General features: G+C 33.7%; 1 protein-coding gene across 1 annotated transcript in view; it reads left to right on the top strand.

Moving 5' to 3' along the window:
* The window catches only part of LOC124360558 (ionotropic receptor 75a-like), a 29,731-nt gene that overhangs the window by 8,427 nt on the left and 6,085 nt on the right, over positions 1-15,219 (top strand). Inside the window, exons 2-5 of the mRNA XM_046814278.1 lie at positions 3,292-3,464; positions 9,069-9,359; positions 11,740-11,873; positions 12,783-12,956. Coding sequence (XP_046670234.1) covers positions 3,387-3,464; positions 9,069-9,359; positions 11,740-11,873; positions 12,783-12,956 — 677 coding nt within the window. The 5' untranslated portion in view covers positions 3,292-3,386. The remainder of the gene's footprint in view (positions 1-3,291; positions 3,465-9,068; positions 9,360-11,739; positions 11,874-12,782; positions 12,957-15,219) is intronic.

Here is a 15,219-nt window from a genome sequence, read left to right as displayed (position 1 = left end):
TATATGTTGTTATAATAATATACTTATTTGTTATATGTAATACAAATATGAACTTCATTATAACCCGTACTTAAGGCTATGGCTCTTTAACAAAATCAAACCCAAAATATTCATAACATGAGGAATAATAGATTTGCCAACATCATCAACAACTTCAACTTAGTTTTTGTTATATCGTTTTATATAATAAATTCAAAGCAGAATAATAAAATCAAAACTTAGAGACTTTTAAAGATTTTTACTTGAATGAACAATTTGGTAGGATTTAGCTCTTAGTAAAAAAAGATTTTCTGTATACGTTGAACTCCTTGTACATGATAGTACTTAATCTTCAGTCATGATCGAGGGGGGGGGGAAGGAAGAGTAAGAAGGAAAAATTGATAAATAGTGAGTAAGGGTAATTAATAATTGTTAAATAAAAAATATTTCTTACTCTAAACTAGATTTTATTTAATTTGAAATAGTAAATCAATGTTTAATAATAAGTCACAAATGTGTATAATTATAAAAGCAAGTGAAAAATAGGTGATAATGAAATTGTGATGAAAAAAGAATACGTGTGGAGTAATCGCTGTGTTTGTTCATTGTCATAAAAGGTTTAGGCAGGAAGGCCCTTGTAACATATTAAATTTCATGTTATTATTTTTTTTGTCAAATACTACTATATACTTAATATATATTTCAACTATTTTCCCCTTACTTCTTTTCTTATTCTCTTCCCTCCGCTCTTATTTCTAACTTCCCTCAACCCCATACCTTACTCTTACCCCTGCTTTCCTTCTATCCTCCACACTGTCTTACCCATACATCAGTTAGTTCTAGGCTGGAGTCAAGAGTGAGTGCTGGGTGGATCATAAAGTGAAAAAGTTGTTTCTGTATTGTGTGTCCTGGTATTCAGGTATAATTTATATAGAATTTTCTTATAAATAGTTTTTCTTTTTTTCATCTAAATCTCTTACCCATCTATTACCCAAAAATTTTAAATAAGTCTGGTCTTTTGCCCACCAATGTACCAAATTAGCAAAGTTCTCTTGTGTGGTGGTGGTTCGCAACATACCAAATTAGCTAGTTCTCTTGTGTGGTGGTTCACCCATCACTTTCTTATCTAAGTTCTAAACATACTTAGCATAGTTACCCATCACAACATTTCTTATTCTAAGTTCTTCCAGTCTGGTGGTTTGTCCGCCAACATAACAAATTAGTATAGTTCTCTTGTGTGGTGGTTCACCCATCACAACATTTCTTATTCTAAGTTCTTCCAGTCTGGTGGTTTGTCCGCCAACATACCAAATTAGCATAGTTCTCTTGTGTGGTGGTTCACCCATCACAACATTTCTTATTCTAAGTTCTTCCAGTCAGGTGGTTTGTGCCGCCAACATACCAAATTAGCATAGTTCTCTTGTGTGGTGGTTCACCCATCACAACATTTCTTATTCTAAGTTCTTCCAGTCTGGTGGTTTGTCCGCCAACATACCAAATTAGCATAGTTCTCTTGTGTGGTGGTTCACCCATCACAACATTTCTTATTCTAAGTTCTTCCAGTCTGGTGGTTTGTCCGCCAACATAACAAATTAGCTTAGTTCTCTTGTGTGGTGGTTCGTCCATCGCTACTTCCTATTCTAACACTAGTTTAAGTTTTTCCAGTCTGGTTGTTCATCCACCAATATACTAAATTAGTGTAGTTATGGTTCGTGGGTCGCCCATCACTTTTGAGTATAGTTACTAGCATTACAAAGCCAGTACTATTTAGTTGAGGAAAAATGTTAATTCTATATTAAATTCCTATGTTTTCGAAATTAAACATGTTCCCAAGTAAACAAATATGGTTATGATGATTTTGACTACCAACCTAGAGAGCCTTTTGCTTACTATATAATATTGTGTCTGCGGTCATCCGTTTCCAAACTATACCAGCTTAGACTGACTCTTAGATTTTATAAGTTGTTCTTAAACTCTATTCGGCCACTGGAACCCTAGACTGGGCTTTCTGGTCCTGCTAGACTCAAAATGTAAACATTAAAACTTTTACTTGGAAATTTGATAGTTTCCTTCCTACAACAAGCCTCTAAATAAAAGCGTATCCTGCTCTAAAAGCGTAAGATAACAACCTTAAATCTCAGGTAACAGGTTTGCAACTACTTCCTGTACTTATGTTTATGAATGTTCATGGTGATGGACCTGGTACTTAAGGAAGTAATCCTAAAGACCAAAAGAAAACTCAAATTAATAGTACTGCTATTATGGCAAAAACTACAGCTACTAGCACTAAAACTACAATTCCAGTAACATTCCCAGTAACTTTGAAACCTGATACCTGTAACTGAAGTGTCCAAAAACCCATCCGTTTTGTAACAACCATTTTGTAACAAATAACAAATGTCTGAAATCCTGTTATCCTTCCATCATTTGGTTTGTATCCCTCATTGAAAAATCCAAAAGTTTCTTGGATTTATCAGCTATAAAAGTGAGGACTCTAAGAACAATTAATACAGTAATTAGATACAATTTAAATCCTGAAGGAGCTGTTATGGAACTGAGGAAATAACTAGGAACATTTACTAGACTAGTATTTTATTACTTTAAAATTGCTCCCCCAGAACTATAAATGAAATCCCTACCAAATTGAATAATCAACCGTTTTTAGAGTCAATGAGCTCTACATTTGTTTCTAAATATATAACCAATTCTAGAATACTGTTGCCAAAACATAAAACAACTCTATTAAAGACTCCTCTCAACTAAAAAACAAAATTGCCTTCTTCATTGTCTACATTTTTTAAACAATAATGAAATTAAATACCCAATGTGGGTGACAAAAGGTTTTCAGACATGTTTACGAATAATGTTACAATGAAAAAAACATGAGTCAGACTAATACAACCCTCAAACATTCTGTCAACTCATGTAACATGCCAAGTTTAGGAGAAAATCTATGAATGATTTCGCAACTTTGTTTTGATTTAAGGTCGACTTAGTTTGTATCTTATAAAACTGGTTGGTCACAGGTGGGAATTGGCCTGGTGAGATAAAGATACTTTATCCATTCTATGACTTAAAAAAGCTGTCAAACAGAGCCAACATCTGTATTATTGTATTATTGTATTCTGTTGACAATAATACAGAGGCAGAAATTTCCACTTACTGCATAATAACAGTGTTCCTTGTATGTATCTTAGTTTTGGTAAATTATAATGTAAAATCTGCTGCAACATATTTTTACTATAGTACTTTAAGGAACAGCTGTGCTTAAAGATCGTATATGAGAGCAAACGTGTATGAACTCTTTTTTAGATTCAGTCAAAGTCATACAATTGCTAACAAATAACAGTGGTCACCCAGTAAGAGTTGGTTCTGGATGGGGAATCAACAGCAAGGATCTTAACACGATGATGGTCGTCAGGTACACTAAACTTGGAGTGTTTTTGGATTACGACTGTAATTTTAACAAGAATGTACTGTTTGAGGTGAGGTTAAATAAATTGTCATTTCAACTTATGCACTAAAGAAAGATAATAACTGTAATAAATGTTTAAACCAAACCACATACAGTTGTTATTTATATTTATAAAAAAATAATAAATATATCCTAAATTTATTTGTGTAATTTTTGCTGAACAAATAAACTATTTATATACATGGTGTAATTTAATACAATTTAATTTTTATTTAAGGTAATTTAGAAAACATATAGTTATTTTTAGCATTGATTAATTGAATAAGTTGTTAATCTATCAACAAAATATTAATTGTAAAAATGAATTTAATTAGTATTTTAAGCTTAAGATCAAATGTGATACTATTATTATTTACATTTAAATTTTATGATTTATCCAAGGTTATTACAAATTTATTGTGGTCTTTAATTTTATATATTTGTTGTATGAGAGAAGAGAAACCTAAAATTTATGTAAATATAAATCAAAAATGGTTTAATGCTTTATTTATGTCTGTATGTTTTTTGTTTAAAAAATCATAATTCACATATTATATGATTTATAGTATTATAACTTCATAAGACAGTTTTTCGTATAAGAATCTAAATTTAACATACAAAATTAAAAATTTGTGTTTTTATATTTTACAATAATGCTTATTAAAACAGTTTAATTCTGTTGTTAATGTCTTTTGACCATCAGCAGTCTCAGGTGAAAAACCACCAACTAGTGTTTGCACACCATACACTGCAAATTGTATCCAGAGAGTTACATTACAGTACCGTACTATCTGCAGTACATTTTAACCCTTACAGGATAAGCAACAGTGTAGGGTGGAAACCAACACCTAGTGTTTGCACACCATACACTACAAATTGTATCCAGAGAGTTACATTACAGTACAGTACTATCTGCAGTACATGTTAACCCTTACAGGATAAGCAACAGTGTAGGGTGGAAACCAACACCTAGTGTTTGCACACCATACACTGCAAATTGTATCCAGAGAGTTACATTACAGTACCGTACTATCTGCAGTACATGTTAACCCTTACAGGATAAGCAACAGTGTAGGGTGGAAACCAACACCTAGTGTTTGCACACCATACACTGCAAATTGTATCCAGAGAGTTACATTACAGTACCGTACTATCTGCAGTACATGTTAACCCTTACAGGATAAGCAACAGTGTAGGGTGGAAACCAACACCTAGTGTTTGCACACCATACACTACAAATTGTATCCAGAGAGTTACATTACAGTACAGTACTATCTGCAGTACATGTTAACCCTTACAGGATAAGCAACAGTGTAGGGTTGAAACCAACACCTAGTGTTTGCACACCATACACTGCAAATTGTATCCAGAGAGTTACATTACAGTACCGTACTATCTGCAGTACATGTTAACCCTTACAGGATAAGCAACAGTGTAGGGTGGAAACCAACAAATAGTGTTTGCACACCATACACTGCAAATTGTATCCAGAGAGTTACATTACAGTACCGTACTATCTGCAGTACATGTTAACCCTTACAGGATAAGCAACAGTGTAGGGTGGAAACCAACACCTAGTGTTTGCACACCATACACTGCAAATTGTATCCAGAGAGTTATGTCACAGTACCGTACTATCTGCAGTACATGTTAACCCTTACAGGATAAGCAGCAGTGTAGGGTGGAAACCAACACCTAGTGTTTGCACACCATACACTGCAAATTGTATCCAGAGAGTTACGTCACAGTACTGTACTATCAGCAGTACATATTAACCCTTACAGGATAACAGCAGTGTAGGGTGGAAACCAACACCTAGTGTTTGCACACCATACACTGCAAATTGTATCCAGAGAGTTACATTACAGTACCGTACTATCAGCAGTACATGTTAACCCTTACAGGATAAGCAGCAGTGTAGGGTGGAAACCAACACCTAGTGTTTGCACACCATACACTGCAAATTGTATCCAGAGAGTTACATTACAGTACCGTACTATCTGCAGTACATGTTAACCCTTACAGAATAAGCAACAGTGTAGGGTGGAAACCAACACCTAGTGTTTGAACACCATACACTGCAAATTGTATCCAGAGAGTTACGTCACAGTACTGTACTATCAGCAGTACATGTTAACCTTTACAGGATAAGCAACAGTGTAGGGTGGAAACCAACAACCTAGTGTTTGCACACCATACACTGCAAATTGTATCCAGAGAGTTACGTCACAGTACCGTACTATCTGCAGTACATGTTAACCCTTACAGGATAAGCAGCAGTGTAGGGTGGAAACCAACACCTAGTGTTTGCACACCATACACTGCAAATTGTATCTAGAGAGTTACGTCACAGTACTGTACTATCAGCAGTACATGTTAACCCTTACAGGATAAGCAACAGTGTAGGGTTGAAACCAACACCTAGTGTTTGCACACCATACACTGCAAATTGTATCCAGAGAGTTTACATTACAGTACAGTACTATCTGCAGTACATGTTAACCCTTACAGGATAAGCAACAGTGTAGGGTTGAAACCAACACCTAGTGTTTGCACCACACCATACACTGCAAATTGTATCCAGAGAGTTACGTCACAGTACTGTACTATCAGCAGTACATATTAACCCTTACAGGATAAGCAGCAGTGTAGGGTGGAAACCAACACCTAGTGTTTGCACACCATACACTGCAAATTGTATCCAGAGAGTTACATTACAGTACCGTACTATCTGCAGTACATGTTAACCCTTACAGGATAAGCAAACAGTGTAGGGTGGAAACATACACCTTGTGTTTTGCACACCATACACTACAAATTGTATCCAGAGAGTTACATTACAGTACAGTACTATCTGCAGTACATGTTAAACCCTTACAGGATAAGCAGCAGTGTAGGGTGGAAACCAACACCTAGTGTTTGCACACCATACACTGCAAATTGTATCCAGAGAGTTACGTCACAGTACTGTACTATCAGCAGTACATATTAACCCTTACAGGATAAGCAGCAGTGTAGGGTGGAAACCTACACCTAGTGTTTGCACACCATACACTGCAAATTGTATCCAGAGAGTTACATTACAGTACCGTACTATCTGCAGTACATGTTAACCCTTACAGGATAAGCAACAGTGTAGGGTGGAAACCAACACCTAGTGTTTGCACACCATACACTACAAATTGTATCCAGAGAGTTACATTACAGTACAGTACTATCTGCAGTACATGTTAACCCTTACAGGATAAGCAACAGTGTAGGGTTGAAACCAACACCTAGTGTTTGCACACCATACACTGCAAAATTGTATCCAGAGAGTTTACATTACAGTACCGTACTATCTGCAGTACATGTTAAACCCTTACAGGATAAGCAACAGTGTAGGGTGGAAACCAACACCTAGTGTTTGCACACCATACACTGCAAATTGTATCCAGAGAGTTACATTACAGTACCGTACTATCTGCAGTACATGTTAACCCTTACAGGATAAGCAACAGTGTAGGGTGGAAACCAACACCTAGTGTTTGCACACCATACACTGCAAATTGTATCCAGAGAGTTATGTCACAGTACCGTACTATCTGCAGTACATGTTAACCCTTACAGGATAAGCAGCAGTGTAGGGTGGAAACCAACACCTAGTGTTTGCACACCATACACTGCAAATTGTATCCAGAGAGTTACGTCACAGTACTGTACTATCAGCAGTACATATTAACCCTTACAGGATAAGCAGCAGTGTAGGGTGGAAACCAACACCTAGTGTTTTGCACACCATACACTGCAAATTGTATCCAGAGAGTTACATTACAGTACCGTACTATCTGCAGTACATGTTAACCCTTACAGAATAAGCAACAGTGTAGGGTGGAAACCAACACCTAGTGTTTGAACACCATACACTGCAAATTGATCCAGAGAGTTACGTCACAGTACTGTACTATCAGCAGTACAATGTTAACCTTTTACAGGATAAGCAACAGTGTAGGGTGGAAACCAACACCTAGTGTTTGCACACCATACACTGCAAATTGTATCCATAGAGTTACGTCACAGTACCGTACTATCTGCAGTACATGTTAACCCTTACAGGATAAGCAGCAGTGTAGGGTGGAAACCAACACCTAGTGTTTGCACACCATACACTGCAAATTGTATCTAGAGAGTTACGTCACAGTACTGTACTAATCAGCAGTACATGTTAACCCTTACAGGATAAGCAGCAGTGTAGGGTGGAAACCAACACCTATTGTTTGCACACCATACACTGCAAATTGTATCCAGAGAGTTACGTCACAGTACTGTACTATCAGCAGTACATGTTAACCTTTACAGGATAGCAACAGTGTAGGGTGGAAACCAACAAATAATGTTTGCACATGATAATACCATTATTCTGGTCAATGTAAATACTCCTTTTGGTTTTTTTACTTTATAATGAATAATTTTTGTAATGTGGCAATAAAGAGTGGCCAGATTGGGAAAATGTTGATGAACAATTTTTGTACATTTAAAAATGAAAGGGAAAGGGAACAGTAGCTCTCTTATAGAATGCAAAACATATGTATAAACCCAATATTCATAGAATTAGGAAATTAAGATTTTATGATTCTGTTTGTATATAAAAGTAATGACAGTTGTGATATACGCACAATCTGGGGTAACTGAATCATAGAGATCAGTACATTTTAATCTCTACTTCCATTTGAAAATTCTGTCCTGTAACAGTAGAAGGTTACAATAAAAATAGTTAATGTTTGCTAAATAACTATTTGAAAATGTAGTAGAGCCTTGCACTGTAACTTATAAAAAACAAATATTGCTACACAAAATGCTACAATAAAATTATTTTCAGAGAGTAGCGAGTAAAACGCTACTACTATACCTTTCTGTGTACTACTGCTTAACACATCTTATTTAAATCTACGTGTTATGACTTATGTATATTTGTAGAAAAACTAAATCTATACAGTAGTACATTTCCGTAGCTATTCAGTTAATTATAACAAAACAGGTATCTACACATAAAACAGCTATGGGTGAGAACAGTTCTTTTAAAGTTAATTTTGAGTTTGGCTCTATTTCACCTTCTGCTTGGTGCAGCATTTGAAATCTGACAAAGTCTAAAAGTAAATCAAATTTTACAATAGGTACACATTATGTACACTGTTTTGCATTATATTTTCCTTATTATAATGAAAAGTCAACTAAAACCATTTAAAAATGTTTTTAATGCCATACACGTGTTTCAGTGTTCAACCATTATCAGTTTAAATTAACCTCTCTATATTTTCCTTATTTCTCTTCTGATATTAATTTAGTTTTTATCAAATTTTGATATCAGGATTTTTTAAAGTTGGCATTTCTGACAAACCACAGAAAATATTTCTTTAAATTATACACAAAATTACATCTCAAAATGTAAACTCAAAATTGTTGATATTATAAAATTTTAATTAACTCATTTATACATCAAAACTGGCGAATTATGAATTTTTGTGTATTTAACACACAGTGTGCTTATTTCAAATAAGCATTTAATTTGTGTTTTGTATTTGTATTTGATCCAAAGAATAAATTCTCTTAAGTCCTATAAGGAGTTAAAAGTTATCAGAAAACATTTTATTTTCAGAGCTCAGAGTGGAGGATGCTGAATGAAAGTTACATATGGCTTATTGTGAGTTTGCAAAAAGATGTTTTAAAAGAAATGACTTTTCTCAATCTGGGTTTGACAAGTGATGTTTCACTAGCACTGCCTGGCTTTATTCTCTATGATTTATATAAGGTTAACTACTCAAGTCCTCTAGTGACAGATATAGCAGCTGAGTGGAATTTATCAACTGGTTTTAAAATAAAACTCAATAATACCAAAGTAAAACTCCGTTCCGATTTTCATGGCATTCGACTCAGAGGGACAGTGGTTGTAAGTATTTCATTCAGATATATCATTATTCACTTAAATATTTTAAATTCTCATAAATATAAATTATTGGTTTAAAAGTGAGATATATAACAATTTAAATAGTTTATTATATCGGTAGTGACTGTTTTGGATGTTGAGATTGTCTTATCATTTCCTTGGTAAAATACCACAACAGAGGTGTTTTTAATGTTTAATGAATAAGTTAATGGTACTGTAGTTTCAGCAAGATTCAAGTGACATTGACAAATTAATATTTACAAAACCAATAATTTTACTTTTCTTCACATTAATATTGAGAAGGAACAATCATTAGAATTCAAAAATGAATGAAAAAAGCATAGCTAAAGTAAACATGCCTAGGCTGGTATCTGCTAAACTTGGTTCAAAAGTTCTTGCAAGTTAATATTCAGGAAATAAAAATTGTTTTGTTATGAAACTGTGCAATACTTCTCTACTTCTGTATTACACTAAGTACTATGAAGGAAACAGGATTTCCGAACATTTGCCATCGTTCAGTGAAACAAAAAATCAGTAACACTACGTTTCGAGATCTGCAATCTGATCTTTTCTTCAGGTAAATAACTAACCTAACACAATCCTTCCATCGTCAAAAATAAACTTCAAACAAAGGACTAAGTACTATTCTCAATGTTATAACCTTTAGTGATAAGATGTCTAATTATTACTCTAACTTCAGTTTTAAGATGTCTAATATCAGTCTTCAAGAGTTTGACAAACAAATTGGATTTCATAAAAAAGGGTGTCTGTATGTATGTGCGTAACTCTTGTTACCCCCATTACATATCTTTATATTTTAGGTAAATATCATAGCAATCACCTTCATGATAAAATTTCCAGATTTTGATGGTTTCCAGAACCTAAAACTACCATAATACGAATATATATATATATATATGACATGTATGTTTTTGATTATTTTATGTGTTTCGTTATGTTGTTTTGACCTGAAGAAGCGTAATGCGAAATATAGTTAATCAATATTAATATGTTGGCCTTTTTCTACATATATATATATATATATATATATATATATATATATATATATATATATATATATATGTAGTATATATGTATGTATATATATAGTATATATATATATGTAGTACTTTATATAATATATATATATATATATATATGTGTGTAGAAAAAGGCCAACATATTAATATTGATTAACTATATTTCGCATTAACAATAATATATATATATATATATATTCGATATATATATATATATATATATATATATATATATATTATATAGTGTTCAAAAAATGTGGAGAATTATTTATGTATTTGGTTATATAAGTTAACATAAACAAAAAAGTTTGTTTACTAGGATCTATTTCACTTCGTTTAGCATCTACCTGTCTCTGTTTATAATTTTAAAATAATAACATAACTCTGATTGGTTTAATATACAGTGTTGTAATTTTTCATGTTTGTATATCTAATTAGAATTTACTTTTTGCTGAGAAAGCAAAATCTATGATCAATAGTTTCAAAATGGCGGCTTTTTAAAAGTTTGAAATTCTAAATTGAATGAAACCTAAAAAGAAGAGAAAAATGTCTCAGGCACATAAAAAATTCATTGTAAAATGAGAAAAAAATGTGTGGTTATTGGATGGTAAATATATACATGTTTTCTATTCTAGTGCAATCTAATTGTCAATTACTGACTCAACCAACACATAGCCATTAGTGACATTTAAAAACTGCTTATAATTTATATTTCAGATTTATGGATTATTCCTAGATTTGAAAGTTTCAAAAGATATTATAAATGTCAGCAGTCAATTAAACCTTTTCTTGAAATTTTGTAAAGAAATTGTTTTATAGACGCTCACTACTAAACAATTCCCCAGTTCATGGTTATACCCCACTTGTCTCGGACAGTTTCTAAGGCAAGTACGGGATTCTTAGGAAATGCTTTAACATAATGGCATGATAATTTAAATATGCATTAATGTCAAGTGCTCATGAAGAAGTAGTGTATTCTCTAACTTCAGATTTCTACTAGCTTTTAAAGTTATAAACTTTGATATTGAATGATTTGGAAGTGATATAGAAATAGGGATATCTTTGAATAACCATTACTTATATAAGAATTTGTTGGAATATCATATCATATTTAAAGTGGTTGCTTGTTATGCTCCCATTATACTGTAAAAAATTGTATATAACAACTATGGATAGCAGCTAGTACAGTTCATTATAATGACATTTTATTTACAGTTTGTGAAATTGAAGAACTCTATATACTATATTTAGTATCCCTTCTACAAAAATATATTATGTTAAGGCTGAATTATATTCTTCAACAGGAACTAATACATTTCATCTCATCTTAAATATTTTTGCAGCTAACAAAACTCAAAACTAATTCCAGCAATGCCGAAGAAAGAATCCTTGACACTAATATCTTACCACACCTGGACTCTGTATCTAGATTTACATACATACTTTTTCTCAATTTACAAGATCTCTACAACTTTACGTAAGTGTTTATGTTTGTTTGTTTCCTATTTTAATTCAATGTATTAGGATTTATGTACAAATATTTACATTTGCAATGTAATGAAAATGTTTTATTAATGTACTTTATCAAAGTAACAATAACTAATAAGTAAATAACTTTATGAATAAAGATATATATCCATGAATAAAATGACACTATTATAACACTAGGGTATAAAATGATATTTTAAAGTTTAAATAATTCATAATAATGATGTTTTAGCTGAATGTCTATCCTACCAAGCTCCAGTCTAGGGGTAGTGCAGGGGTATATAATCAATGAGAAAAATGGATTGTCAATGGAGAGTATGCATACTGTATACAATTTATAATAATACAAGTTATTTGTAATTTTTATTTGGTCAGTGTATGGTGAAATACTTACATTTCTCAATTAAAAGGTTATTTGTTACACATGGTAAAGTAAACATTTTTAAGCTCACTAGTTCATTTACAAAAAAAAAAAATATATATATATACTATTTCATAAAGTACCTAATATAGTCAAATCAAGACCTCTTGGAAAGAATGGGATGGACAAAATAAAGTTGTGAATTTTATAAATTATAGGGATAACAAGAATTTTACTTATTCCATATTAAAACTTTTTAACATAGGAACGGAATAGGAAAGGAATTTTTGCTCTGTAGATCTTCATTTTTAGCTCATTTTCTGAAATAATGAATGGAATTTTCCATTCTTAGGAACAGATTTTTATGTAACTTTTGAAATGTACATAATTATGTCTGTTGTGTAGAAATCATTATAATGTTTAATGAATCAAAAGTTATTTAAACCTACAATGATATAAAATGTATACAAAATTACAATTTTAAAATGTTACAGTAAATGAAACAGAACGTTTTTTGATATAAGTTAGCTTTTTCAGATTTGATTTTGAAGTAACAGAATCATGGGGCTATCTGAATCCACAAGGGGGAGGCCATGATGGTATGGTTGGTCAGCTGGAGAGAGGCGAGATAGAGCTTGGTCTCACGCCAGCTACAATGTTCAAGCACAGAATGGATACTGTGGACTTCACAGCTCCAGTTTGGAAATTTCGGTAAGCAATCGTCTGTTTGCTAGTTGCAATTTTATACTTTTAGTTTTGCTATCATTTACTTTTAATTTTATAATTATTTATTTTCACTGTAGTAAACAAACTGTGTACGTGACTTTAAGTTCGTGCAATACGATCTAATCGTTAAATAATTAATGAAGTAGCTATAATAAAGTAAAAGTCTAAATTTTGTGTAAGGGTTTTAATAAAAATATGTATTCATTAATAATTGTATTAACGTATATAATTATAATTTATTATTCAGCAAAGCTCTAGTTTATATAGTACAACTCGCCTTCGGCTCGCTGGGGGCTACGCCCCCAGGCCCCCAAAGTAAACGCTTGGCAAATTCGGGGATAAGCGGAATTCGGTGACTGGTTAAGTCCCGGACATTAAGTAAATGACAAGGGATTTAAAAATTGACCTTTTTCATAGATTTTTTTCCGGATTCGTAAAAACTTTTGACTTTGAGGGCATTTTGCGGTTAAACCGTTAGAGATACGACAAAAAGTGACTGGACCTTTCTTGTTGGAAATTTAATTTGTCTTTCGATTGTGCCCCTCAGATCTGATCTACGACCTATGGTTTAGCCAGAATATGAGCTCGGGAGAAAAGTCTGCACGGGTCAGCTATCTTGAATTGTTTAGTATAAACATAATAAAAACCGACCTCAAGGCAGTATTTTAAGTCGAACAGGGGGTTTAATATCACCAGGAGACTATCTAGTCAAGGCGGAGAAATTCCCTGGGTGGGTGATAATGTTAAGGAGGTTAAGACAAGAGGGGGTTTAATTTCGATCAGGATATTGTCTGGTCATATGAACAAATTCCCAGGGGGGGTTAACGTTACCCCGGGGGATAAGTCTCCAGGGGGTTATCTGGTCATACCAGGATCTTCCCAGGGGGGGGGGGTTAAGAGATTTGGTGACTGGTAAAATTCGGACATGAGGTCATGGCAGGAAATTTCCCTGGGGGGGTTTAATGTTAACCAGGGGGGTTAAACACATCAGGGGGTTGAATGTACAGGAGGTTATCAGGTCATACCAGGAAATCCCCCGGGGAGGGGGGGGGGTAATATTACCGCGGGGGTTAATGACACACTTGGGCCTTTTTTTAGAGGGTATTGTGTCTGTGATACATAATAAATATTCCTCTGTCCCTATCTACTATTGACGCTTAGCTAACGCTCAGCCAACTCCCGAAGTCACGGAACACTTTTCTGTAGATCACGTGATTTCCTAAATCCCGTTTTTAATAATTTGTTTTTGAGTTACGACCAACCGTTTTTAGCCGCTATCAAGCCCGGAATGTAAATTTTTAGGCGAAAATGTCCAATATTTTCAACTTAATCGCGTTTTGCGGTCAAACTAAGGGAAAATATAGTAAAAAGTCACTGGACCTTTTTTGTTGGTCATCTTATTTCCTAATAAAACGTTAGTCTTATTTTGACCTCCTCCGACCAATGGTTTCGCCGCTATCGACCCCAAAAACAAAGTTTCGCGTAAAAGTTACAACAAAATTGTACCATAATCACGTTTTTTTCGGCCAAACCAATCGAAGATAGGGCAAAAGATTACTGGACCTTTTCTGTAGATCGCGCAATTTGCTAATTTGATGGGTCAATCAGATTTGAGCTGTACGACCAAACGGTTCCGGCCGCTATCGGGCTTGAAACATTATTTTTATCGAAAAAATCTCTGGAATTTCAAATGATCGAGCGTTTTGTCGCTTAACCATGGAAGATAGAGCAAAAAGTCATTAGACCTTTTTTTGTAGTTCACTTCATTCCTGACTATGAATTTTCCGTCAGATCCGAGCTAGCTCCAACCGGTTCGCCCGCTATCGGGCTTACAAAAAAATGCCTGCAGGGGTGAAGAATGCGCGATTTCTTTGGGAATTTTTTTGAGGGGGTTGAAAATGAAAAATTCTCACTTTTCGGGATTTTCCTGGTGGTTACACGTGGAAAGCTATCTGTGTACCAAATTTCAAGTCTCTAACTCTTCTGGAAAGTAGGTTAGAATTAGTATACGTGAGTGAGTGAGTCAGTCAGTCAGTCAGTTACACATGCGGTTGTATATATATTAGAAACACTGTTCAGTAATGTCCGAGACTAACAGTGATATTCTCTAGTGAGCTCCTTAGTGAGTCATATTCTCATGGTTTCCTGTAATCTATAGAATCCGTTATTTGCCAAAAAAAAACGGACCTTCTACATTTTATGCATAGTTATGTCATTGACTATTTGAACTTACCGTGTACATACTATA

This window comes from Homalodisca vitripennis, chromosome 4 (genome assembly GCF_021130785.1).
Source record: "Homalodisca vitripennis isolate AUS2020 chromosome 4, UT_GWSS_2.1, whole genome shotgun sequence".
Lineage (NCBI taxonomy): Eukaryota > Metazoa > Arthropoda > Insecta > Hemiptera > Cicadellidae > Homalodisca > Homalodisca vitripennis.
The sequence above is the reverse complement of the archived record's forward strand: the minus strand, read 5'-3'. Positions and strand labels throughout refer to the sequence as shown.